Source organism: Cariama cristata, unplaced genomic scaffold (assembly GCF_000690535.1).
Source record: "Cariama cristata isolate BGI_N322 unplaced genomic scaffold, ASM69053v1 scaffold5072, whole genome shotgun sequence".
In the NCBI taxonomy this organism is placed as follows: Eukaryota; Metazoa; Chordata; class Aves; order Cariamiformes; family Cariamidae; genus Cariama; species Cariama cristata.
Window position 1 is genome coordinate 4,358 of NW_009601979.1, and position 27,674 is coordinate 32,031.

Sequence of the window (27,674 nt, forward strand, 5' to 3'; positions counted from 1 at the left end):
GGGAAGCAGCACAGCATTCCTTTTTCTGGCAGATTTGGATGGGATGTCAGAGGGCACTCAAAAGAAAAAGAGAAGGATGTATACATTAGCACTGACTAAAAGATTCTATAAGCAAGCCTAAGTTTGGTATTACAGAGCTTTTAAGTAACTGGTAACTGCAGTAGTATTCATCTAGTATGTGTAAAAATTCTTAGATTGCTAGATAATGGCAGCTTTTGCACTTAAAATATGGGATGGATTTCAGCTGAAGGAAACCGTAGGGAATATGGTTTAATATGTTTTGGAATAGATTAGATCCACAGAGTTAAAATGGCAAATTCTGATTGGTTTTAATGTTAAGTCGTTTTTTTGTTTCCTGTTTCTCTTTTTCAGTGTTATGTGGGAACCAATGGGAGATGGTAAAAAGATTATTTCGCTGGCTGATAATAACATATTGTTGTGGGATTTGCAGGAAAGTTCAGCCAAAGCTGTGGTAAGATTTTTTTTTTTGTATTAAACAAAACATGATATACTTCAATATAGTACAACATTCACTAGCATAGACTTTGGTAATCTTTTAACTACTTCAGAAATATCTTATTGCCTTTAACGTGGGTGAGGGAAAGGAATACTTTCAGCTTTCTTGAATACAAGTGTTTAAGAGTATTTTGTATCTGTTGCTAATGATTACATATTTCACTTTTTCTAGAGTTCCCCTTACTTTCCTACTGGTTTTACAGTGAATAATCTAAAATAAAGCAATGCTAATTTGATAAGTGTGTACAAGGGAAAAATCGGTGATCGGTAAAGCTGAAGGTTATTGAATTCAGATAATAGTATATTAACTCATGTTGGTTAATATCATGCAGCCTTTAATATAACAACCCTTGTTGTATGTATAAACATAATATAAATTTCTCTATTTAGTATGCACAGCTTTGAGTTCTCACTATTAATTTAATTTGGTACTATATTGTCTATTCAGATTATTTCGCTCATTGTTAAAACCTTGTTGTTCAGGAACATATCGGAAAAAAGTGTCATTGGCATAGATTTCTGTCTGATTATGCCACCTCTTATAGATAAACAAAAAAAGTTTATGTATAATGACATAAATTGTATATAGAAAACTTTGAATGTTTTTGTAGAGAGTCATGTAGGTCGTCTGTCCTTAAAAATGGAAACTGATTATGTCAGAAACTTTATTATTCAGTTGATCTGTTGTCACTTCTTGAATTAACTCCCAGTTCAGGGTTAGTTTCTTTTCTTGGATGCTGCAGAATCAAATTTTTCAACTGACAATTGCTTAAAGACTCAAGATGTTTTGTCCATAAACTCTTCCCTGTTGTACCATCTGACTGCCTGCAAATAGTAGAAGTCTTGGTCGTTACTATTTTGCTAGATTTTGCATAGTATCAATGTAGTATAGTTTAATCCTTTATGTTCATAATTAAGCTCTTTGGGTTCCTTCACTAGATGAGGAAGCTTCAGGGTTTTTTTCAGCTGGAACTTCAATCAGTGTTACGTTACCTTCTAAGGCTTTTTCAAAGTAGTGTTTGTTTTTGTCAAATTGATGTTGAGAGTTTCTGAAGGCTAGACTCCAGGAGCTTGTCCATGGCATTGTATCCACTGAATTTGCATTACTCCTACATTAGTCAGAATTTTCTAATGCATGCATAACACGCAGACCTTTTTGGAATGCCTTCTTTAAACCTGTTGACAAACTACTTATGGGGGTGGTGCTACTTCCATGCTGCAGCTCTTCGTGTCTCTTTGAAGTACTGGGACTGCTAGACTACTTAACACTTTCCCTTTCTCCTCGTTTCTCTCTTTGGGCAGCTCTGTCTTCTCTTGCTGAAGTTCTTCTGAAAGTTAATTAGTTTTTCAGTGTCCCAACCACTTTCTCATAACTGTCATGGATTTCTTCCTGCGCTCTCTGAAATACTATTTTCTTTGGGATGATGTTTAGTTTGTTACCAGTCTCTCTATAAGTACATGTAGGAATCTTGTAAGGAATGTGAAATTCTTTTTTTTTTTTTTTTTCCCCTCCTCATTTTATTTTACTTGGGATTTATTTACTAAACTTTTGCATGTTGTGTCTTTCTTTTACTATTCCTTTCCTCAAAACTAACCTGCTCACTCTGTCACGCAAATATTTGAGAATGTAACTATGATTTCCATTTTCTTTTCCTTCCATTGCTAGAATTGGAATCTGCCTAATTTTGGAGAGGACTAGAGTCCTCACCAAACGATGTCATTTCAGCATGATTTTGGAAATCGGTATTTCTGTCCTCAAAGCAATATTCAGCTTCCTGATTCCTTCAGCATTTCAGTTAGTGTTCCTTACCTAGAATATCTTTTATTCTGTTAATTTTAAAATATGCCTGTACTGCATCAAATATTGATGGCAAAATAAGGACTGCAGAAGGCAAAGCAAGTGATAAAGGAACTAAGGGGATTTAACCTGTGACATTTGTTATATGCTTGTGTTTGATAAAAGGAAACAAGAAAAACCAGTATGAAATTCTGCATCAAAAAACCTGCTTCATCTACTGAAGTTAAGGCTATGAAAGTAGATATATCAACCCTTGACTGACATTTTCACATAGGAGCATTTTGAAATGTTTGTTAAAAACATTCGTTTGCAGAAGTTAGGAGTGTCATTTAGATTTTACAGTGAGGCTCTCAGGGGACTTGATACAGAATTTTACTGATTCTCTATATTTCTGTCTAAAATAATCTAGTATCTCATGTGAGTGCACTGTAAATTAGAATTGCTTGTGATTAAAATTTTACCTGGAAATAACTGTTTACCGTTATCAGTCTTCTGCTCCAGCAATTTTGAGTTACTCTTAGACTGTATTTGCTTCATCACTGAGTCAGTGACCACTTTTGAAGTGAGGTTTAATAGTGAAAGTCCATGGAGACTCAAGTCTCAGAAAACATATCTCCAAGCACTTAAATCTTAAGCCAGGTAAATTTCTTCCAACATGACTGGTATTGTTGCATTCCTGTTGAATTTTTGTCTGCAACAAATTTGTGTCAAACATGTCTATGGGTTCCTGAGTTAACCAGCATCCAGCTGAACGAGACTGAGGAAAGCATGAGCGTCTCTGTGAAATGCCTACCACAGACTTTCTAGTAATTGAAATGATGACAACCTAAAGTCCAGTTTCATAGGCTTTTTCAGACCTAGAATCAGTTGCTATGTGTTTCTGAAATCTTTGAAGATTACCTCCTTCCTAAAAGGTTGACTCCCTGTTAGAATCTGTAGAAGGCTGAAAAACAGTAACTGTTACTCTGTAGCAATTTTATATTTACAAAAAATTATGTAGGACTGACACAGGGAGCAATGAGGAAAAATAAGAAATATTTCATTACTGAGATGGCTTTCTATTTAAAAAACGAGCAAAAAAACCCCACAAAAATAACACTCAACCTCGCCCTTTGCTATAATATTTGGAATGTGAGAGAGAAATCTGTGAGAACAGGTTGGTTAGAAGACAGATAGCATTGGTAGGGATAAGCAATAAATATATTTTCCATTTGGTTATCACCGTGTATAAGGAGTGTTTGTAGGCCAATAAGCTGTTGGTGAAATAGTGATTTCTTCCTGTGTATATCCTGCTTACTGTTGAATGCAAAATATGTTATAACCCTAAAAAGCACATGATTTGTATTTTAATGCTTTTCAGTCAGAGTGTAAAAACACACTTTTCTGGGATATTAGTAAAAAGAGCTTTTTTGACCTTCAAAAGAGGTATAGAACACGTATAGAAGAGCCTACAGCAAAAAAGTCAAGTCTCACTAGAATTAAAAAGGGGGCATTTTTGCTTTGTTTTGTTTTTGGGGGAGGTGTTGTGGTTTTGTGTTTTGTTTTTTGTTCTTGTTTTTTAAAAAAGTATTTTTTCTGAAGAGAGACCATGGAAACTGTTCACAGGTCCTTTGCAAGGTGTCAGTTACTGCTATGCAGAAGATTCTTGCCAGGGAGTCCACATTTGCTTTATATGCAGATACACAGGGAGATTATTTAAATGATAGGAAACATTGGGTTTGTTGTTCATTAGGATAAAAGGCTGTCCATTTTTTTGCATGTTTTAGCCACCTGATGTCTTATCACCTAACACGCTGTTTGGTTCTAGCAGATGGTGACAAGGCAGTAAGTAGCTATCAAACGTACCTATTCTGTAGGGACTGTTGAGAGGGAAACATCCTCTACAAAATATTCCCATTGCTGTAGACTTATAAGCGAAATAACCATGTGTCTGTGCATCTGTATACATTATTTTAATTGAGTAAATAATAGCCTAGGATTAAGACAGTAGAAGTATCAGTGTGTTTTTCAATTTTTTTCCTTTTTGTCAAAAACATGATGGTGTTCAAGTTGAATGATTTCATCCTCATTAACTAAAAGTAGAATCTGGACCACTGTATCTGTATCAGGTAATAGAAGTAAGGAGGTATTCATTACACTGGTGCAGCACTGGTCTTCCTGTCCTAAGAGCGCATTTCAATGGCTTCCTGTTTGGATAGGTATGTGTTATAGGCAATATGAATTTATTGGCAAGAGGTAAACCCAATGCTACTCTTTATGGACTTTTCATATTTGTGAAAAAGTTTATCTAAAACTCAGGGGTAGTATTGGTTGAAAACTGAAAATATATGTGTCTCTCAAATTTTGCATAGGCCAAAATTTCTGCTTGCGTACAGTGATCAAAACTTCAGAGCATTTTGTTGGGTGCATCTCCTCTATCTGCCTGGACTAATGACAAGTCACATTGTTTAATTAGAATTAGGCTGAAGAATTTTAGGGCTCCTGATATTTTCAGACCTTCTTTGTAATAAAATTACTACTGTGTTCATTCTTTGAATTTATCTGGTCAACCTGCCATAGGAAACGTTTACTAACCATAACTTGCTATACAGTTCTGTGGTTTGGTTTTTTTTCCCCTTTGAACATTTTTTGCTAACTTGTTTCTTTATTACAGTGTTTAATGCAGGAATATTTGCCTGTATTTGCATTAAGACAAGCTTCTCCTGTCCTTTCGATCACTCCCTTCATTATTGTTTTGAGGATGTTACCTTCTGGGGTGCAACTAATCTTATGCTCACTGCATCATTACCTTTTGCAATTAAATTAGCGATTCTTTGCCATTTATAATCATTAGCTGAACCCAAGAGAAGCCCAACCAATCCACAAGGTCTGGGTAGATTCTGTTGAAAATATGACAGTTAATATTTCTGTATACAGAGTTTAGGTCAGATGTCACCAAATCACTAAAACTCTTCCTTGGGTAAATGCAGTATGTTTGGTAATGGCAGATGAGTGCAACAGAATGAAATGGGGATATTAACGTATAGATATTTTTCTGTTTGCCTTATGTTTTCGCAAAAGGGAGGAGTAGAGGTCTGGTTTTGATCATTTTTATCCAAATTATTAATTAGATTCCTTTCAGATTTCTTGTCCCTTCTGGATTCTTTAGTAGCGTTTAATGTATAGGCGATCTTAATTTGGAACAACAGAAAATATCTGGCAGTGGCATTTAAGACAAGACAGAAGATCTTGTGTGGAAGATTTCACAGTCTATATGGATAAAAGTAATGTATCCAAATATAGGACAATGTTGGGAATAAGCGTGAGATGCTTTCTTAGCAAGATGGCTGCTGTTCCTGAAGGCAGGAATTACATTGTGGACTTTAGTGGAGAACTTTGTAGAGTGCCCCATAATTACAGCAACTAGAATAAATATACATTAATTAAAGGAAGGCAAAAACTGTCTGAAGAAAAATGAAAGAGAAATTACTGGATCTGAAAATGGCTAGAAGGCTAGTTCTTAAATAGTAGGTGTTGGGATCAATTTTTTTTTTAATGGTCTCCTTAATGATAGCATAGAAGTAGGAGTGAAATGATGAAAATTGTTGATGACAAACTTGGAACCCATCATCAGTATATAGGAGTAACAATATATTTCAGAGGATGAACTTGATGTTTAGTTTAATTTTTGTAGTATAAAACATAAAACTTGTGTTTAAGGAATAAGAAGATTTTCTTGCTGTGATGTAGAAACTCAGCACTTAAAAATACATAGATTCTGTTACTTGGCTATTCTGAGAATGACTCTGAGCTGCCAGTGTGAGGCTGTTTGAAAAGGCAAATGATTGTAAGATGGTTCAGGAGACAGGAACAGTTATGAAAGGATTATGTGGCATGGTTACCTGCAATGGGAGGAATTGAGCTCAATGAATTTAAAGTCCTTATCAATATTTCTGTTTCTGTCAATAACAAGCCGGAACAACACTCATCCCTTCTTAATGTGGATCACAAAATAGTCTTTCATGGCTTCGTTACTGTGTTTATTACAAGGACATCTCCTTGAGGCTGTCTTGAGATCTCCACACAACCTCCAACATGAACAGAATTGTGGCCCATTTCCAGTTGATGAGGGTATGGTTAAAAGGCAAAAAACCCCCCATTGTGTTTGATTTATCTCAATGAATTTAGTAATCTGCCATAAGTTATCTTCTTCCAGTTGATACTCTTTAGAAATTCTAAATATTTATGGACTTAAATGTTTAAGATGTCTTCAGTACCCTGTCTTCTGTGAGGAGACAGTCAAGATCAAATAAGCATGTGCAGCATACGTCTATGAATATTTCATAAGTGGAATAATGACTTAGTGGTCTTATCTAGAATACACTTGAACGTCCATCAGATTTTTAGTCTTATGACCTATTGGGTAAGATGTGAAAGTTCCTTAGTGGTCACTTTTTTGTGTTCTTATTTTTTAAAATTTATTCTGTTTAAAAAAACTAGCAGCTGCTGTAGGGGTAAGAAAACGAAAGTTATTAAATAAATATTTATTTTTAAAAAAAGGCATTCAGAAGGCAAAAGGCATGTTTTCTCATTTATCAAGTAAAAGGTTTATGCTTTTTTCTTTTAAATAATTTCTAAGTTTTTTAAAAAACCGATATATTTTACTTCAAATTGTAACAGCCTTTTTTGTCAAGAAAGGAAAACAAATTCGTTTCCTTAAAAAAAATGCATGATATCGATGTATTGATAAATATTTAGTAGATTGCTGCAGTTGTTAAGCCTTTACATAGAAATTTGCATCTTTTGCTTTCCCTGTATTATGACTGATAATCCCATTTTTCAAATGAGAAAATTCTGAAACTAAGATACTAGTCTGTGAGGTAGTCACACACTATGCCAAGTGGATTGATTTTAATTAACAGAAAAGAAAACTTCGTATTTTTAACATTTTTATGTTAGTCTTTATTATAAGAACGTTGCTGAGTGTCACTGAGTGTCACTGGTCACTGTTACTTTAATTTGCTACTTTTTTTGTTACCTAGAAAGATGTTATATGAATTTCTAAATTAATTCAAATTAGAGCATTAGAATATTCTCTGTTTTCTCAGTATTTTGTTCTTGGGAGATGTTTTTTAATGGTTTGTGTCAAAGTCTGTTTGAGAGAAGCAACTGACCTTCCAAATGCATGACATATAATTATTAATTTTTAGTCATTCTACCTTAGAATTAACGAAAAAACCCTAAACCCCAAGTTGTGCATATAAAAACTTATTTACTAGATGAAGATAGTGTAGTGAGGGAACAGAACTACATCTTTCTAGTTACCATTTCATCCCGAAGTTTATAGAACTTTAGAACTGGTCTTCTAGTATTGTTTTTCATCTGTTGTGAGAGAAGAAAAGTACAGACCTCTCAGCCACTCTTAGAAGAAAAGTTTGTAAATTCTGCCATTTGTCTGCTTCGTGCTGCTCTGTGTTAAGAATGATTACACTGATCCATACCCAAGTCCATCCAGCCCCATTATTCTGCTTGAAACAGTGGCCATAGCAGACTCCAAGGAAAAGTTCAGCAGAGCAAATGTATTGGATACTTTGCCGTTAACACTCAGTCAGTCTTTGACTCTTTGCAATCCAAGGATTTTTCTGAACCTGTTTGGGTTTGTCTACTTAGTGTAACCCTCAGTAGATCTTTCTTCCAAGTATTTTCCTATCCTTGAACATAACTAAGCTTTATGGGTTCAAGTGTCTTTTGTCAAGGAGTCTGTTGGGTAGAGAACCACTTTCTTTTGTTTACTGTTGAATCTGACTTCTACAGGCTTTGTCTGATGGCCCATAGCTCTGTTTTTGGAAAAGAGCATGGACAATTGGTTCACTGTCTCCATGCTGCTTGAGGTTTTTCTAAATAATTTCTGTACCCTCTAGAGGTTAATATATATTGGGGTTTGGGTTTTTTTAAGGCTAATGCCTATCCTTTCTTCTTTCCAAATAAGTCCTTATGAGATCAAAATTTGAAGCAGAAAAAGAGGTATCTCAGTCCTTAGTGATTTTTTGATGAAAATAAGTTGGAGTGATGGATGTTTTCATTTGAATACACAGACATCAGTCCTTCAAAGCTAGAACAGACTTTTTCATATTCAGATACTTTGCTTTTGTAAAACCCCTTCCTTCATTGTGGATAACGTACACAGTTCTATTCCAATCATATAACATTACTTGATTTTTTTTTTTTCCCCAAACCTTTTATTTTTATTTCAAATCATTGCTCTCATGCAATTGTAGTATAATATCATACTGCCCTTTTATTATTGTTCTCATGTCACCAGCTTTAGGCACTGATCCACTTAAGCACTTGTGAACGTTGTTAAATCCATCCATATTCTGATAACCATTTTACGTCATTCAAGATTTCATTTTGTCCAGACGTTTTTCTAAAGTCAGTGTGTGATCCTTGCACAGTGCAAGAACAATAGCTAATTCTGTTGTCTAAATGTAGACATCGGATCTCGCTTCCTTTTTTTTTTCTCCTTACTGTAAGTCACATTTTGTGTTTATAAAATTTTACCATTAATTGTTTTCCTTCAGTACCCAGTGAGGCCCTCAGAGCTGCATGTCTTCATCTTCTGAGCAGCACAAATCCAAATCCTCATGTGAGATTTATGTCTAAAATACTCCTTTGTCGTTTTTTCCTCTTCTTCTATAGTCAACTTTTCTGCATTTAAAGACATGGAGGAAAAAGTTCAAGATAAAAAGGAAGCTTGCTTACCTGTCCATATATTTAGGTATGAATTAAAACTAAAGCTAAGGGTTTTCTTGCACCTGCAATTGTGGGTCTGAACTACCAGCTTTGTTTCCTTTAAGCTCATTTCTTGGGTTTCCAGGAAGGAGACTTGCAGACTTCCTTCTCTTACATAAGGATTCGTTCTTCTGTGTGAAAATTTCTCTCCCTTACCTCTTAGCTGTCCTTTAAATCCATCCAGCTCCTTTCAGGGTCGTAGAAGATGTGCATAAGTACATTGAACAGAAACTTACTCAATAACTTCTGGGATTTCATTTTATTAACAGAAGTCTACCATGAGTTGATTGGGAACTTGGCTATATACATAGCTGGACATCCATACGAGGAAAGCTGTAATTTAATTCCTGCAAGTACTTAAGAATTGCTTGGGAAGGCAAGGATGACTTGGCCAATCTAACATGTATGTGATTTTTTTCATATGTGTTGTTAAGAAATAGTGCAGGATGCGTGTGCTGGCCTCACCCCTAAACCTCTGGCTGGAAAAAAAAAAGTTTGATCTTGTAGTTTACATGAGAAAAGTTAAAATGAAGACTTAAAGTAAAATATAGCTGGAATGCTGGAGAAAGTGTTACCTACTGCTGACAAAGACCAGCTGCCTTGGGTCATGTTTTGGATATGTGATGCTTTCTGCCTCAAGAACAGATTTTGGAAATACCTGATAAGAGATACTCTTTTTGTTGGTACTATCTTACTGTTAGTGTTAACATTTGCTTCCCTCCTCTCCCCCCAGTCTGAGCTTTGTATGGCCAAGACTGCTTACTAAATAAACATAGTTTAATTTTTTAAATGACCCCCTCAATCTCTGCATATTCTCTTGTACTTGCAATCTAGTATGTGTCAAAAAATAAACAGTGCAGTTTATTTTATTATCCTGTGTCCAGTATCCTATGTACTATTTTCTTTATATTATTAACCTGCAAGTTGAAGAGAGACTTTCAGACAGTATTTGTACTTGGGGAGAAATCGTGCTAGAGAAGTAGGTTTGGCCACAATGTTATATTGCTCCTTAACATGCAGGCAAGATATGATCTTGTATGCTGGGAATTCTATGTTCTTTTTTTTTTTTAAAAAAAAAAAAATCTGAAAAATTTTTGGAAGACAACACATCTTAGGTAGCATAGACTTCAGCGATAGAAGAGTTGTAATTGCTAGATTGTTAATCTGAATGCTAAATAAATATGATAGTCTTGGTGGAACTGTAATAGTAAAAAGTTAGCAAAACACAGAAATGGACATTGGTACCATATACAAATAGATTTAAGCTGTCTTGTATTGATAGTGTATATTTCTGTTGATGTCAGTTAAAGTTTATGTAAGGAGTATGTATTTTTCAGTCTTGTTCATCCATCAAAGTGTAATATTTCTGCTGAGAAATCTTCTGTTTAATAGAATATTTATGATGAGTTAGCATTTAAGTAAAGGAGAAAAGGGATCCAATGAGATCCAGTGCAGTAATCTGCTTTTGTGAAATACTACTTAATGAAATATTTTGAAGTAAGAATGTATGAAAGATGACAAAATAAGTCTGCTGTCAGCCTGACTGCTTGAAATTTGTAGAAACTTTGTATCTGATTAAAATGCAAGTATTTTGGTTTTCTTTCCACCCTCCCCCTTTAGATGTTAAACAATCAGTTTCAGTAAGTGAGTAGAAGTAAAAGTAACTTGCAGTGTCTGCAGCTTCATTTTTTCCCCATGTTCACATGGAATTGGAGGATAACTTGCTGTACAACTTAAAAGAGAAAGTTGATTACTTTGTACCTTCTTTTCATTAGCTGTGGAGATGCAGAGCTCTCTGCTCAATGACATGCAAGCCTGGTTTGGAACTGAAACCTTTAATTCTCACAGATTGTTATTTTAATAGGCATGTATGTGATGACATGGGCACCTGGGCCTTGACTTTTTTTTTTTAAATTTAGTTTTAAAAGCTGCTGTATGTTTATCAAAGAGTCTTTTACACTGTAATTCTGTTCCTACAGATAAAATTTGGCATTTTGACATGGAAAAAGGTCTCATAAGACTGTTCATGAAGCTAGATGAGCGTGTGTTTGTCTGTCTGAGGCAGCTACAAATTTGTGCACTGTGCCCATATTGTCTATCTACTGTTTCAACAAATTATCTGAAACTGTTTAGTTTAGTTTATAAAGTACAGTACTTCTAATATTTATGAATACATTACACTGCATAAGCCTTTGTAAAAATTACTTCATGAGATACAAAATCAGCTCTACCTTTTAAGCTTTTTTCTTTTTTTTTTTTTTATCCTAGAATTTTGGTAGTCTGTTACACTTGGAACAATAGGCTATTGTGCAGTTTTTATCTTCAGCGGAACTGATTTCTTTTTAATGTTGCATTTAGAAACATTGCCAGCTTTGTTTCATTACTTCAGCTCTCTAGTTCTGCAGCCTTGGAAGGGAAAGGGCAATTAAAATTTACTTCTGGAAGATGGAGTCCACACCACAATTGTACGCAGATTGCAACAGCCAATGATACCACTGTTCGAGGATGGGATACACGAAGCATGAGGTAATGAGAAGTTGCAGTCTTGTTCTCTAAAGAAGACAATCTCCTTTGGATATAGATTTTTCATTGCTACTAACATAATTTAGGGTTTTTTTTTAGGTTAGAAATGTGGCAAAGCTATCACTTACAAAAGCAATAGTTGGGCTTGCATAGCTGATATATTTACAATTTAGTAAAGGGTCTTGTCTGTTTTTTCCAGCTCAGCTTCAATTCTAACTTATACATTGAGTTTTACTGAACTGTGTACTAGTCTCAAGGTGATTTTTTCAATACATAGGCATTGCTTGAATGAAGCTGTTCTGTAATTCAACCTGAAGATCATTTAACAGTCCTGACTATGCTATGAACTGTCTTCATAGCATACTATTTAGGGTAATTCACAGGTTAAGTTCACTCTTCACTTTTCTGATTTTAACAAATAGCATACTATACTATATTAAAGACTGTAGCATGCTAGTTATATGAAACCACTGAATCTATCAAAATCATAACCAAATCAATTAAAGCTTTGAATATACCTAATAAGGTGTTTCCCCCCCCAGCTCAGTTGTAATTTTGATAAGCAAAGGAGTGATGTTGTGCACATCTGTTGCCATGGCTACTAAAGCCTGTGCAAGCTTTTTCAAGATACGCTTTATCCCCTTAGCACATAGTAATTTATCACTAAACCAAGAAGACTGATGTCTTGTAATAACTTTTGTTGCCTTAAAGGGGGATGACTTTAAATTTAGTTCTATGGTTCCTGCCAGCTCAGGGGTGTAGCAATAAATCCCCATGTTTGCCAGCCTTGTCTGTTTTTGCCAAAAAGGTTTATTTAATTTGAGAAACAAAAGCTAAAAATACAATATAATAATTAAAAGTCACTTCCTGTATGCTTGTCATCAGATTTGAAACTCCATTTCTTTGCCTTGTAAAAATATATATAAAAACCTAACTTCATGTATGTGTGTACTTTCATTTATGAAGACTCTTTTAAATGAAGCATACAAGAGAGAAAAGAAAAGTCAAAGGAGAAAGGGTTTTAAGTTGCTTTTTCGTGATGTTTCTGTAATCATACCATTTTTAACATATAGCATGCAGACCTTATCTGTGTTTCTAAGTAGAAAATGTTAAATATTGTGAAGTCTGCTTCATGCTCTGTCTCATTAGAAGAAGCATCTCTATCTTGCATTAAATGAATACTCTGAGTAACTTTTATGAAAGATAGTCCAGATATTAACAGGATCCTCAATGAAAGGATAGCTTGGTTAACAAAAGAAAACTCCACAATTCTAATTACTTTAAGTGAAGACAGGATAGATAGTCCTTGAACCAATTTATGAGTACTAGGCTATGCCAAAGAGCTGTTTGCAATGTACTTGAAAAATATGTGCAAGAATAAGTCTCATCTGCAATTACACTGTAATATGTCTAGAATGATGTGAATATTTGATAATGACTAGTTAGGCTAGAAGTAGGAGTTTAAAGTCAGGGCATTATAAGAAGCAAAAAATGAGAGGGGAAAAAAAATATCAAGGACTGAAAACTGCTATACCAGCAAAGACTAAGAGAGAGAGAGATACTAAAGAAATAGCTAGAAATAGCTACTTTGCAGAGTGCGATTATGATAGCTGTAAGGTAGAGGGAGTAAATTATTTCGGACATAGCAAATAAAGAAGGGGAGGAAAAAAAGAGGTTGGTGGGAAGACTCCTAGACTGGACTAGAAAGCAATCTTAATCAGAGAAGAGCTTGTGAAGCAGAGGAGACAGACACCAGGCTGAATGGATTTAGAGAGAGAATTGTATCAGGAAAATTCAGACTCCAAGAATAAATTCTAAGATATGGAAGAAGAATGAGAAGGTGGAGCCAGTAGCTGGAGGAAATGTTGATGTGGTCTGGCCTTTATCTTATGCTGTATGTGGGAAATTCAGTGTAGGTATTATTGCTGTAGGTAGGATGATAGAGTGAAAGAAAAGAATATTTGTATTTGAGAAGGGATCAAGTGGTCAGAATAATATCTAAGTTGGGATAAATATACAGTGGACAGTGGTATTTCTTTTTAAGCCCTTACACACATTTCCATGAGCAATGTAGGAAGTGCAAGAAAGAAATGAAAGGTACAATAAAGGAGGAAGGAGGTGTTTTATTGCTGCAAGCATGCTTGAGATGTAAAATTTTTCCCATAAAGATGTTTCAAGAAATTAAGAGGAAATGTTGAATTCAGCTCCCAGAATACCTGGTAGAAAGGTATACCTGAGTGACATCCTTAACCTCTCAAACTCTTGAGAAGAGTGTTGATGTTGGATATCGAAGTAATGTCCTCTATCCCGAGTGACTGCCATAGCTGTCAGTATAGGACAAGCCTGGTATACTTTGAATCTCTCCTTATGGAGCTACTTTGCTTTGTATTAGTAGTTAGATATTAACAGCAGGAGACGCTATCTGGTCTTGACAGGAGACCATATGTACAGCACAAGAAATACAAAGTTTTGGTCAGTCTGTTTTCTGAAGAGAAACATTTTTCATTTAAGAAAAAGAAAAAAAGCTCACAAAGTGTTGACAACTTCTAGTGAAGATTGTAGGAGACTTTCAAATGTAAGCAGAACTTTGGTGAATGGTGGCTTTGAGACAACTGGTAATACAATAGTGGAAACAAAAAAACTCACCATCCCCAAAACCCAAGTTTAAGAGGTGAGGTTGGGAGACAAGCTGATGGAATGTGATGTTTTGAATAAGGATGCTAGGTTGTTAGCAGTACTACAAATGTTTTCTGAAGTGGTCCAGGTGGATGAGTATGTGCATGTCTGAGTAGTTTAAGGGCCACAGGTAAATTAATAATGAATACCAGAGTTCAAGCAGGTAAGTTCAAAATAGAGCAATAATAAAAAGCCATTGTTTTATCTGTTGCATCCCTTGTATCTCAGCTTTTCATATAGGGAGAACTAGATATCATAAATACCGAATTAATATAACTACTTAGGGATGGAGAAACTCTTATCTCAAAATATTTTGATTTAGTAGCAGACATTTCATAACAGTTGTTAGAGAGCTGTGCTGGAATCATCTGGAACAACTGTTTCCTTTTAGCTCCAGATGATCCTAATGCAAACAAGGAAAGAGCAAAGCTTCAAAGCAAGCTGAGAAATCTATACAAGTCACTGTTGTTAACAGCTGGGATTTCCCTAAACTATGCACTAGTAATGGGAACTCTAGGTCTGCGGGTGCTAAGGGGATTATGCAAGTTTCCAGGGAAACAGATTCCTGTCAGTGGAGTGCAGTTAGCTTTTTATAGACCATTTAATTTTTTTAATGTGTTTTACAGACAGATATATTGCATAGAAAATGCACACGGACAGCTGGTACGAGACCTAGACTTTAATCCCAATAAACAGTACTACCTGGCTAGCTGTGGAGATGACTGCAAGGTGAAATTCTGGGACACAAGAAATGTCACTGAACCAGTGAAGACACTAGAGGAGCATTCCCACTGGTAGAACAAATTATCTGCATGCTGTTTTGTGGGTGGATGGCCTATGTAATTTATTCAGCTAATTATTTTACTGTTTAGGAACAATGCAAGCTAACTATGTTTGTGCTATTGTGAATAATCGTTTTTCTGCACAGAGGAAAGGTTTCAACATGTGAATGTTCCTTGTGTGATTGTAAATTAAGAGTTTAGACAATGATAGTGTAACTGGCAAAAAACTGTGGTTAACATTGTTGGGAGATAGGGTACACCTTTGAGAAAGCACCACACAGAACTTGACTTGTAAGGACCAGCTGGGACACAGGTGCCTTCCCAAATTGAGGCTGATCTACTGCATCTGACTTGCAGAAAAGCACCTGCCATCTGACCTTCTGTTGTCTAATGATTGAAATGCTCAATAATTCAGCCCCACTTTTTTTCATGCTCTTCACAGCCCTTAAGCCAGGGTATACAAGTGAGTCATTTTATTCTTGAGAGACTATTTAGAACCTATCTACCAGTCTGATCTGTGGCTGGAGCAGGGGGAGAATCTGGTCTGACGTTTGCAGACTTCAGTGGTTAAGAAAAGATGAACGGTTCATATTTTATAAAATTTGAGTTGGAGTAATTCTTGCAAAATAAATCTGGACCCTGAAGCTACTTTGAGGGAAATGAAGATGTGAATTAACAGAAGCAGCATTTATACTTTTTTCAAGAAGACTGAAAGAAAAAGAGTAAAACAAGAACCATAAGACATTTGGTATTAATTTGATATGTAAAATGTAAAAATTGGAGAGAAATATAATCCTACTTTTGTTTTAGGGTCTATTTTAAACTTTGCTGTAAGAATATTGTGAGTTTTTTTGTTTTAACAGGTTACTTCTAATCCGTATTTTGCTTTGGGGAAATTTTTATATTTAGAACTTAAATATTTATCTGACAGTGAATTGGCATGTACCCTAAAGGAATGATACTGCTGAATGGTGCGTTTTGTTCTTTGGATTTTCTTTTTTTCAAAACTTATTTGTTGAATTTTAACAACACTTCATAGAAAGCAGGTGACGTGGAAGCTTAAAAGCAAAATGAAGATGGCAAAAAACAGTCTTTGGAATGAGGCATGTCACTTCTATGCATACTTGCAACATTTAAGTCAAAAATCAATTTTTAGTGCTATTTTTTTAAAAAAAGTCATTTAACATTGACATGCTACCTGCCAAGAATAGCCTCTTGTTCTTTCTGATTTCACTTTTTAGGGTCTGGAATGTCAGATACAATCATTCTCATGATCAGCTGATCCTTACAGGAAGCAGTGATAGCAGAGTTATCCTGTCTAATATGGTATCAATTTCTTCTGAACCATTGGGGCATATGGTAGATGATGATGAACTAAGTGACCAAGAGGACCAGCATCAAGAAGACAAGTATGAAGTTTCCTGAGTTTTATGTAGATGCTTATAGTTTGTCTTTTCATTGTAATGCTTAATGTGCTATTTTTTTGCTGACTAGGATTTTTGTATACAGGCCTTTCAGGTAAGTTGTTCTAATTCCTGCCTCATTCTTCTTTACTCGGAGTCTTGGGTGCAATACACTCTTTAAATTTGACTGGCACAATCACTGTAGGTTCACTGGTAGGAAGGGCATGGTGATGCTGAGGACCAGTCCTAAAGTCCATTGGATCTGGGAAATTCACTTTAAGGGAGCCTCTGGATCAAGTCAAGCACTCACAGTAGTCCGAGCTAAGTGAAAGTTGAAAATCTGCTTTTTGCATTTTCTGTGTATGTGTCCTAACCTTTAGGAAATGTTACCAGTGTAATGGTGAGCTTCTGCATAGATGGAAGAAAGGAAGTATAAATACATTAATTTTTGTTAATTTAGGTCTTAATATTGCTGACTGTTCTAGAAACCAATAACTCATCAGACCTACTTTAAGCAAAACAGAAGGGGTTTTTGACACTGTTAGTAGAGAATAATGCATGTTGTTGCAAGCATTTGTAAACACCATCCACTTGGGTGTGTAAGGAATCACATATTTGCATGTGAATTTTGGAGGAATGAGGTTTTTGGTAAAGAGTTAGCTGAAATGCCAAACTAATAATTTTTCATCCTTCATTTTTGTCTGCTTTAAGCTTTTTCATTGTGCAATATTTGATGGTTGTTTTCCTCTCTGTGCTTCTTTATGAATATATATGTGTATATAGAGAGTTTTGTAGATCTAGTGTGGGCTGAGGCTTTCTAATTTTATGACCAGTTTACACGGTGATCTTCAGCAAACTCTTCTTTTACAAAGTGAAGATAACGATACTGAAACTTGTGTAAAGTATTTTGAGACCAATAGGATTTATTATATTTTTCTGTTCTTTGCAACTGTGAATATCCATGTTCTACATGTCTTAACTGAGCAGTTTTGTTACTTCTGTTAATTTATTTTAATATGCAAAGCTGTCTGTGATGAAATAGGCAGATTACCTCCTGAATTATATTTTTAAATGAAGGATAGTCAGATAGGATAAGGAACAAGGAAACTGCAAAAAAGATCCCCCAGTTACTCAGCTGTGTTTGCTAAATGTTCCAGTTAAGATTCTACATAAATTTTAGGTTACTTCTTTAATTGTATTTTTAAGGTTGCTCTTGCACCTTTATTTAATTTTATTTTATTAATAAAGGTGTAGTTTTGTTCCAAATAGTTTTGACATTTTGGCTTCACATAAAGGACTTGGAAACCATTTTTTTTAATATTAAATAAGGAAGCTATCTCATATATAGAAATGGTTAATTTTCAATGTACAAGATGTCTCTAGAAGCAATAGGTGATGTAGGTGCCTGGAAAATCAAAGTGCATCGAGTTAAGTACCTAGAAAGTTGCTCACATCAACAGTACATACTTACTTTCTAGAATGTAACTAAATTCCAGCGTTTTAAGTATGATGTGATAAATTTTGATTCCTTACCTTTGGCTGGGGATTGCAATTGGTTCTTTTCTGGATGGAAGATAAATAACATTAATGGAAGTGAGAAAGAAGCTACTTCTTTTTTTTTATATGGTGGGAATGTATTAATATAAATAACATCACAAGCAAATAGTGTTCTGACAGATGTTGTATAGTAGGTTATCTCGAGTTTTGAATTTCTGTTGATTGTAGATCGTGTAGGTTGCCTCATTAAAACATAAATGATTGTTTCTGGATTAAGAATTTTTGAAACCAAGAATATGCAAAGCAATGCAACAAATATAACACATCTTTTCCTTTGTCTATGGGATGAATGTAAATCACATCATGAATGACTTGTATAGTAATGATGTAGATCCCCTGCCTGTTCCCAGAGGCTGTAAGAGTATCAGTACTGCATTTGCTTTTTAAATATCTACTTTTCAGCTGCTAATCTGTTCTCTATAAAACCTGGGAAAGCACATTAGCTTTTGTAACATTTGCTTGGTACTGTGAGAGTCTTGTCTTGGTTTGGTTTTGGTTTGGTTTTTTTCCCACCTCCTTGTTATGAGTTGAGCTGGAAGGATGTTTGCAAGGTGCTCACCAGCCTTGAACTGTTGCCAGCTGAATGTCTTTAGTTCTGAGCGCACTAATGAAGCAGGGGATAGCAGCTGTTGGGAATACTTCTTGTAACCACTAGTACCAAATATTTAGGCTTTAGTAGCTGTTTCCCTCCTGGAGAGTTCTTTGAAGAGTCTGTTGCACCGTTCCACTGGTACTGTCCCCACTGTTTGGTGGGGAGCATGTGTGTGTAGCGGTGAGGGGTGTTGTGTTTGTGTTTTTGCTTGGGTGTGGTCTGGACTTTCAGGAAAGTGTTATAGTCTCATGGTGTTCATTATTATCCTGTTGTGGAAGACATCTGGTTTGCTATTGAATAGCGCACAAGTCTTGAAAAAGAAAATGTCTTTTTCAGGTGTATCTTGAAATACACAGGAAGAGCAGGTGTCTGTACAACTAGTATCTCCAGCCAGTCACCTGCAGACGGAGTGACCAAATCTCTCTTAAAAGAATGTTGAAATTTCAAGTTAAAAGAAGGAAAAGGGCTTTCCTCATAGGCTACTTACTTCTCATGTTCTGAGTAAAATAAATTGTAAAAATGCTCCTTGGATTAAATATAAAAAATGAAGAGTATGTACCATTTGTATCTTCAAAGTTTGGGTTTTCTTCTACTTAGCAAAAATCCCCAGATTTGAAAAACGTTGACTTGTAATATTCTACACAGCTAAGACTTCTGAGATCTTTAAAACTTATGTTAATTTTTTATATATTTTTGGAGTAAACTTCCTAAATTTTATTGTATTTCTTGACTGGAGACACAAAGCAAGTAATAAGTCAGTTTAACGCTTCATTGTTCAACCACATAGAACTATGCATGAGTTTACCCACTCATTTATTCTTGCCAGATTTTCTGTAGTAACTGCCTACTTTTTAAGGTTCACAACTGAAACATAATTATTTGGAGATAACTTTTTTTTAAAAGAAAAGAATACAGGTTCACTGAGTAATGAATAGACAACAAAGCAAAAGTTGCTGTATTCTATTCTTACTAAGGAATTATCCTTTGTTTCTTCTTTGGGTTTGTCCATGTATATGTTGACATCTTGGGACTTTATATGCTCCTGTCTTGGAGACCAGAACATGCTTGTGTAAGCAACATAACTAGGACTATTGTATGAGGGTCTGTCTCTTGTTGCAATTGAGTGACCTTTTGGTTCCTCTTAACTGCTGATTCAGATCAGAGCAACTAGTTTGCTACTAGTTTCCTTACTTTTTAGCTGCTATTGTTGTTGTTTCTCTTGTCAATCATAAAAATGTACGAGCAGCTTCCCTGTATCATACCAAAGGTCTCCCTAGCCTGTATCACGTCTCTGATAGCAGCCAAGAGGAAAGATTATAAAAACAGGAAAAGGAGATGATACTTCCCCTGGGTATGCTTCTAGCCCCTGACTATTTGCAGCTCAGGGACTTTTACTGCCTTCTGAATCATCTTCGGAGAGTTCTAATTCTTCCCTTTAGGATTTTCTTTTGCCATCAGCCATATTCTTGAGTTTATCTCTTCTCACTAACCATGTTTTTGTTTGTTCCAAAACATGCTAGCTGTGCACATACTGCCTTTGTGAAATGCATCTAGGAGAAATATGCCACCTGCATTTGTTTTCTTGCACTGAATAAAGAAAGGCTTCAGTGCTTTTCTGTCAAGGAAGCCCAAAGCCTCTGTTGAAAGTAGATAGTCAAAAAAGAGGATCGAGCTGCCCACAGAGAGGAGGTATAGGCATGTGGCCAGAGGAGAGGTATGGGGTATTCTGGTCAAGTCCCTAGTCTGGATAATTTAATGCACAGTTCAGGTATGGAAAAAGATTAGCTGAGAAATGGGCTATGAAATGCTGTACTCCTAGCTTGATTTCTAGCACCTTGATCCAGAGGTAGAAAAAAAGTGTATGAAACAAATGAAAACAGAACAGATGAGGTGAGTATTTGAGGTGCACTTAGGTTTCATCCCCAAAACAAAGCTGGTGTGCCTGGATAAGAACGTAGGGAGTACTTTTTGATGCCTCAGTTTGAACAAAACATTTAAAACATGGGGTCATTCCACATCTATGGCTGCAACTGATTAAGGCAAGCTTCTCCTTGGCCTCTCTTTCTTTAGTGGCTTTGCAGTCTGGTGTTGCAAGGAATTCCTCCTTGCAACACTGAACTTGCCTTAATTCCAAAGCTCCTATAGCCGTCTTGTCAGTTCCCTTTTAGACATCTGCAGAGTACTAAGAACCATCTTCCACCAAAGGGAGGTGGTGACTGTCTTATATCCGTTCTTTGGTCATCCAAAACCCTTATGTTAGTAAGTCTATATTTGGTTGTATTAAACTAGTCTTGACAGTCATTTGAATTTTACATTGCAATTTCTAATAATAAACAAAAACTATTAGGTTCTTGCAATTTAGTGTGACCGTCTTTACTCACCAATCAGGATTCCTTTTCTTTAGTTGTTGCAATATATTTATTTGCCTTATAAGCTTGAATTTTAAAGTCTGTATGTCTCTGATATGCTGATGATACACAGCATGAGAACACCATTTGCTACATTAGGAGCACCACCAGCAAGGTACATGCTGCATCTACAGCAGTGTTTTCATTCTTCATGACTTCTATGGCCAGAACTTTGTGACAAGACTCAATTGATAATGGAGGACTTTATTTTTAAGAGAAAAAGCCTTTTCTATATCCATACCAATAAAAAGATTTATATGGTCAATAGCATTTTGAGCTTATACGTCAGTCCTGAAACAGAAGCCATCCTTAAACTTTAATTTTTCAGAATGAGCTACCAGCTCCCTTAGCTCTCTTTGGGATATACAGGCTTAAAGTGTTTGCTGCATTTTCACTGGCAGAACTGATTACTAAGTTCAGTATGCTACCTTTTCCCTTATGCTGCATTTTTTGACAGTACAGTCTAAGCTTATCCTTATCTTTGTTATCTATTGAAGATTGTACCAGAAATTGACATTAGGAAATAAATTTTTTAGTGTTTTTTTCTGAAGTGTTATGTTTCTGTCTTTTTCACCATAGACGTTAGCCACGCTGTCCTTTGATACATACAGATCAAGATCTAACACAAGCATTTCTCACCATTTTGCACTTTGAGAAATGTAAAGAATTGGTCCTTCCAGTACTGAGACTGAGTGTCTCATTGAGATAGTGAAGTTTTTTATAAGATTTTAAGTGTAGGAACATCTTCAGCACTTGGAATGGACCAGAGGGAAAATGGTGGCTAGCTTCTCTGTAGAGATTTCTTTCAAAATTCCATCTAAAGGAGGTGGTGGTTTCTACTTTTTGTGATAGAATTGTGGTTTGGAGCCTTTTGAATAGTAAATCATGTGGTTTCATGACAATACATATAACTGTGTGATCTAACATAACGCCTTTGTATATACATCCATGAGTTCAGGAGAGTGAATTGTCAGCATTGATATTTTGAGAAGTATTTGCCAAACGTTCATGGTAAGACAGGCTTTCAGGGTATTTTCACACACCTGCCAGTAGTGTTAATTTTGGTGATATTTTGCTTTGTGGTATTTATGTCTCGGGAAAAATCTAGAAATCATAGGATTATACTATGGAATCAACCAAGAGACTAAATTAATTAAAACAGCTTAAATAGTTTCTGTTCTGGGGAATGCCAGTATTCAGGACTTGGATGTGTAAGAAGCTGAGCCAATTCTAGTGCAGCAGCGCTTTCCGATTCCTAGACTATTTTGCTTTAAAAATGTGCTTCGTCTATACTATTTCTTTCTTTAACCCTCATCATCATATATACCCTCCTTATTTTATTTCGAGTATTAGGACAACTGTGAAACATGCAATACTAAAATATCTTGGGTTTAGAGATGGCGTTTGCCTGTAGAAGCAGTTCAGAAGGCTGTTTTTTGAGTTTGGAAAAAAAAAAATAAATAAATGCTTACAATAGTATGAATGGCCAAGTATTATATACAAAAATTGTGTTCCAGTATAAACAGCCTTGAATTCTGTTTTCCTCAAGAGAGTGAAAAAGGAAGTAGTGTATTGTCTAAGCTTACCAGAAACAAAACCTTACGATTCCTGAGTTTTCTCCTGCAGTTAAAGAGAAAGAGCATCCATGGGGCTGCTTCTAGAATTCAGTGGCATGCTTTTCAGGATTCATTTTGGATGCTGCAGTACATGTTGCAGCTCTATTGAGTCACATCTATTTCACAGTAATTTTTAGATTAAAGAAGTTTTAATTTTGACTGTGATAAGGAATTAATGATTTTTGGTGACTCTTAAAAACATATTTTATTGAATATTGTGGTGACAAAACAGAATTGCAAGCACTGCAAACTTAAGTGGTTGTTAGCATGAGAAGTAATTGGAAATAACAGCTCTCTACATGAAAACAATTATCCAAGGCTTAACAGGCTTCTCTCTCAAGTCTGTAACACAATTAACCTCAAAGTTATCTAGTAAAATGAAAACTCTTCTCCTTTCGTAGGAGAAGCTGGTAGGGGTCGTGCTATGTGAATAAGACTGCAAAGACAAAGCAGTTCAGTTTCAGCTCTGTGTGGCACAGGTCTTAAATTTATGCAGGATGTAGGTAGAGATTACATATTTCTTGCTATGAGTTCTTGATGACATAAAAGTTTGGTGCCTTGTCAGTTGATGCAATGCAAGAACATATATAAGGAGACAAAAAGGTATTTTAGTTTGGCCAAAAAGTCTTTGAAATAGTACAGGAAAATGAGAAACTAAAGGAATTTTTTAAGGGGACATGTTAGGCTCTGAAATTACCTACTGTATGTTAAGGAGAAATAAAATTGTAGCAACTGATAAAAACAGAAAGATAATTAAAATATCTAAAAGGACAAAAACATCTTAGATAAATACAAGTTGTTTTGTACGTGTTCCACTAGTATGTGCTGTGACGAAAATAATCTTTTTTCATAGGCTCTGTTGATATATGTATATCTCTCTGTATGTACAATCTTTAAAAGGTATTTGTTACCTTGCTTAAGTAAATGTCAGTGTCATAGCTGTTAAGTCTGTAACTTCTTGCATTAATCAAATTATATTTAATATCTGGGAAGTTAGGAAAGTCTGAGCTGATTCTTTAATAAATAAAAATGTGTAAAATCTGTGTAAAATTTCATTGAGAGTAAATAGTTTGTTGTGGGACTCAAACTGAACAATTCTAAGTATCCTAGATTCATATAGATTCAAAAATAGAATCCTCAGCCTATTCTTGATTTGCGAAAAAAAACCCACCCACATAGCCAAAACGCAGACAAATCTGAGGTGTTTTCTTGGAAGTCTCCTAGCATAAGATAAGGTGGTCTGTCTCCAAGAGATTCCTGTTGTGAGGAAAAAACCCACCACAAACAATCTTGCTCCTTCTGTTTAATCATTTTGAACGGTCTTTCACATACATGAAATAAATTCTACTCTTTCCTGTTGTTTGTGGTGGGTTTTTTCCTCACAATCTTGCTCCTTCTGTTTAATCATTTTGAACGGTCTTTCACATACATGAAATAAATTCTACTCTTTATTGCACTAGTAGAATCCTTCTGGGCTCATTACCCATTACATAATTTGAAGGTTAATCTGGTTTTATCCATAGTGTTTTTAAAGGATGCTCATGGACCATTTCTTTTGGATCTTCTGTATTGTTCCTGAGGCACACGTCATTCTGAGATGATTTTTTTCCATCCTGATTATCTTGTATGGTATCTAGGTCTTTTACACTAAGTAATCACTTCCATAAGGATTTTCTCAGATTCTCAGTAACTATCTCAAGGCTATGTCATTCTTAGGCACAAGTACTCTATACATGATGTTATCATAGATCTACACTATTTAAAACGAACAAACAAGAAAACACTGAGAACTGAACTCATGTAGCCTGAAGAACCACATAGAATAACATGCTTTCTTTGTCTGGGAAGACACAAAATTACTTTCATACCCAAGAAGAAATTCAGTGTATAGACAATAATAAGACAGTTAAAAATTGCAGTTTAAAATGGAAATGCCAAACAGAAGTTCATCTACAGGCTTCTTTCCTGAACACTCATTCCCCTGTGACTTCTGTAAATTAAATTAGATGAACTGTGTTATTTAAATGAAACACTGAAACAACTCTGAGGATAGAGAAAATAGTATAATCTAGAAGCTTATTTGTCCTTGTTTATCCAACCTTTGTTTAACTGAGGCTCCTGGTTAACTGAAAGTCGGTCGTGTCCCCTGACAGCCATGTGCACCGTGCATTACTCCCCTGCTTATCCAGAGAGACATCTGAAACCTTCAGAATAATGGAGTTGTGGGTAAGTGGGTGAGCGCCGCGTGAAGCACATTGCTGTCTGGGGACGTGACCAACTTTCACTGAACCAGGCATGTCAGTTAACAGGAAGTTAGAAAAACACATTGCAGGAGATGAAGTGTCTGTGTGTGTGTGTTTATTAGCTCTCTGCTGTTAGATGGTTTGTATCAAAGTACATATTCAGGAGAACTGCAAAACAAGCCTGCTCTTTGCAATTAACCAGGGACTGCGTGTTTGTGCTGTGACCTTCTTTTTTTAGTTGACCTTAAACGTAGCATAAGTAAATGATAAAAGTCCTTGAAACTAGATATCTGAAGCTATTCTGCAGTATCAGACTGCTTTTGGTTTATTCATTAAATTCAATTGAATTTTAATTGCAATGTTAGATTCACAGCTGGTTCAGCTGGCTAGGTGGAGCAGTGATACCCTGCAAGTGATTCAAATGTGATACCGTATACACTTTGTGATCGTAGAGATGCGTGCTTTTGGAGAGCAGCGGTAAAGGGTGAAGATGGCCAATAACAGCACTTCATCTCTGTAGTAGCAGCATCTGTTTAAATGATTGAGTGGCATTCACAAGGCTCTTTGGCTTTGCTTTCTGTTAGGAGGATTGCAGCTGTAATACAAGGCTGTTGCTGGGAGGCAGGGAGATGCTTCTGAAAGGCTGACTGATTCCTGTCAGACAAAGGTGATCCTCTGTGGGTGAAGGAGCTCTAAGGTCATCCTCTGAAAACTCACCTACCCTGTAGCTACAGAATAATGTGCTGTGGTGTTGCTCTGAGAGGAGGGACTGGCTCTGGGAGTGAAGGGAAGAAGGGCTGTTCTCAGCTAGCAGGGCCCAATTAGTGACTCGCGTGGTTTGAACTTTGGAGAATTGCCTGAATCTGTTCTTAAATGTTTGTAATACAAAAAGAATCTGTTTGTCTGTCATGATGTGGGTGACCATAAGCTTAGGTGTTGCAGCAAGAGGTGAGGTATACAATAATAGAGGAGAATCTGGTGTTATAACTCTAGGAATGGGAGATAAAAATTAAAATGTTCAGGGTCTTGCCTTCATCTCCCTTCCATTACTCTGGCGAGAATAGGTCCAGAGTGGCAACAGAGGAGAGATTGTGATGTTAAGGGACTGCAACTTCTTACCTATCTACACATCTCTAGTAAGTTATATTTTTAAGAATTCAGTTAACAACAAAGCGGGAAAGGAAGGGATGGAGCATGGTGAGAGAAAAGATGTTGATAAAAATGTGTGGTTAAGTGCATTTAGATAATACCCTATAGTTTAACGAGAGAGAGAGAGAGAGAGAGGTGCTTAGTGTAGGTTCTGAGAGACTTGGAAACACACTGAAGTTGAGAATAAGAGGTACTTTGTCCCTGTAAATGGGATCTTTAACATTGACTTGACTCTGCTGTTCTATCTAAAACATAGGTACATGCAGACATCTGGTGTAAAATATTTCCTTAGAGCCTACTACTGCATTCTTATACTTTAAATGGGAGGTTTCATGTCTAGATGTGAGTGACATTTAATACTGCCTTTTAAATCAAGAGTGTTAACAGATCCTCACTATTTTATTTTTTTCTTTTTTTTTTATTTCTTCAATTTTAGGATTAAAGAGCCCCTTCAGGACAGTGTAATAGCTACCTATGAAGAACATGAAGATAGCGTATATGCAGTTGAATGGTCCTCAGCAGACCCGTGGCTATTTGCCTCTTTAAGTTATGATGGGAGACTTGTTATTAACAGAGTTCCCAGAGCTCTTAAATATCACATACTATTATAATTTGTTTAGATTATGGTGGAGTTGTTATCTCGATGTAAACAATTGGTAGGTATTGCTTAGGAATTTTTTTCAGGATCTATTTTTATTAAGTATAAATGTTAAAATTTTGTTAAGAATATCTGTACCAATAGAGATGCTTTTAATTTGTCTTTTGTATTTGCTTTGGAAAACTGTAATGCATTTTCGAAAGGTTGTGCTCGTTAGATGGTTTTTCTTTTTTTTTTTTTTTTGAGGGGCTAATCACTTTGTGAATTATAAAGTTTCTGAAGATACTGGGTACTTCCCATACTATTGCTTTATTACTTCAGCTTTGTGCAAATATAGTGGATTACAGAGGTGTTGTTCTGCTGATATAAAACTGGGATAATATAGGGTGCATGTAGCAGAAGTGATCTACTCGTTTACAGGAATAGTATTTTATCTTTTGATATAAGCAGCCTTCTGGTCTTAGCTGGGGCCACATTCTGCTAACTATTCTAGTCATTCTTCAATGTTTATAAATACAGCTGGGAATGGTCCTAAACAGCTTTCTTAATTCAATCTAATATTTTTAAACACTTTTTCTCCCTTTTGCATATCCTAAGAAGAAATGTTAATTTTGAAGGTGAAAGCTTCAAAATATGTATTTCATTTAAGCCTTGTGGTAATATCAACAAAGTACCATCCTATAATTTGCAAACTAAATGCAATTTTGAGCTATGTGTTGTTATTGGAAACAATATTAGTCTTTACTGAAATCTCTTAGGTACTCATGTAATGTATTATCCCATGTTTATAGAACTTAGTTGTGCTGTAGTATATTTTGAGGGACTCTAATATTTGTAAGTAGATTCTCTTTCTTATCCCTTTGACTCCGTGCCATTCTGCAGGGTGCTGACATGATGTAGCAGGCTTTCAACTAAGCACAAAATATCCTTTGCTCTATCCTACTCTTTACGATACCTGACCTAGGCATTGGTGACTGTCTTGTTACAAATGCTGAGAGCAGGCAGGTGCTGCCCTGTAGGAGAAGGCACAGAAAAGTTGAAA

General features: G+C 35.8%; 1 protein-coding gene across 1 annotated transcript; it reads left to right on the forward strand.

Moving 5' to 3' along the window:
* Nucleotides 1-372: 372 nt before the first annotated feature.
* TSSC1 (tumor suppressing subtransferable candidate 1) lies at nt 373-26,809 on the forward strand (the record flags this gene model as incomplete). The annotated part of the gene is made up of 5 exons (XM_009710644.1): nt 373-472; nt 11,475-11,611; nt 14,911-15,078; nt 16,308-16,475; nt 26,471-26,809. Coding segments are annotated over 5 exons (748 nt in total), but the record flags the coding sequence as incomplete, so codon positions are not given.
* Nucleotides 26,810-27,674: the final 865 nt, after the last annotated feature.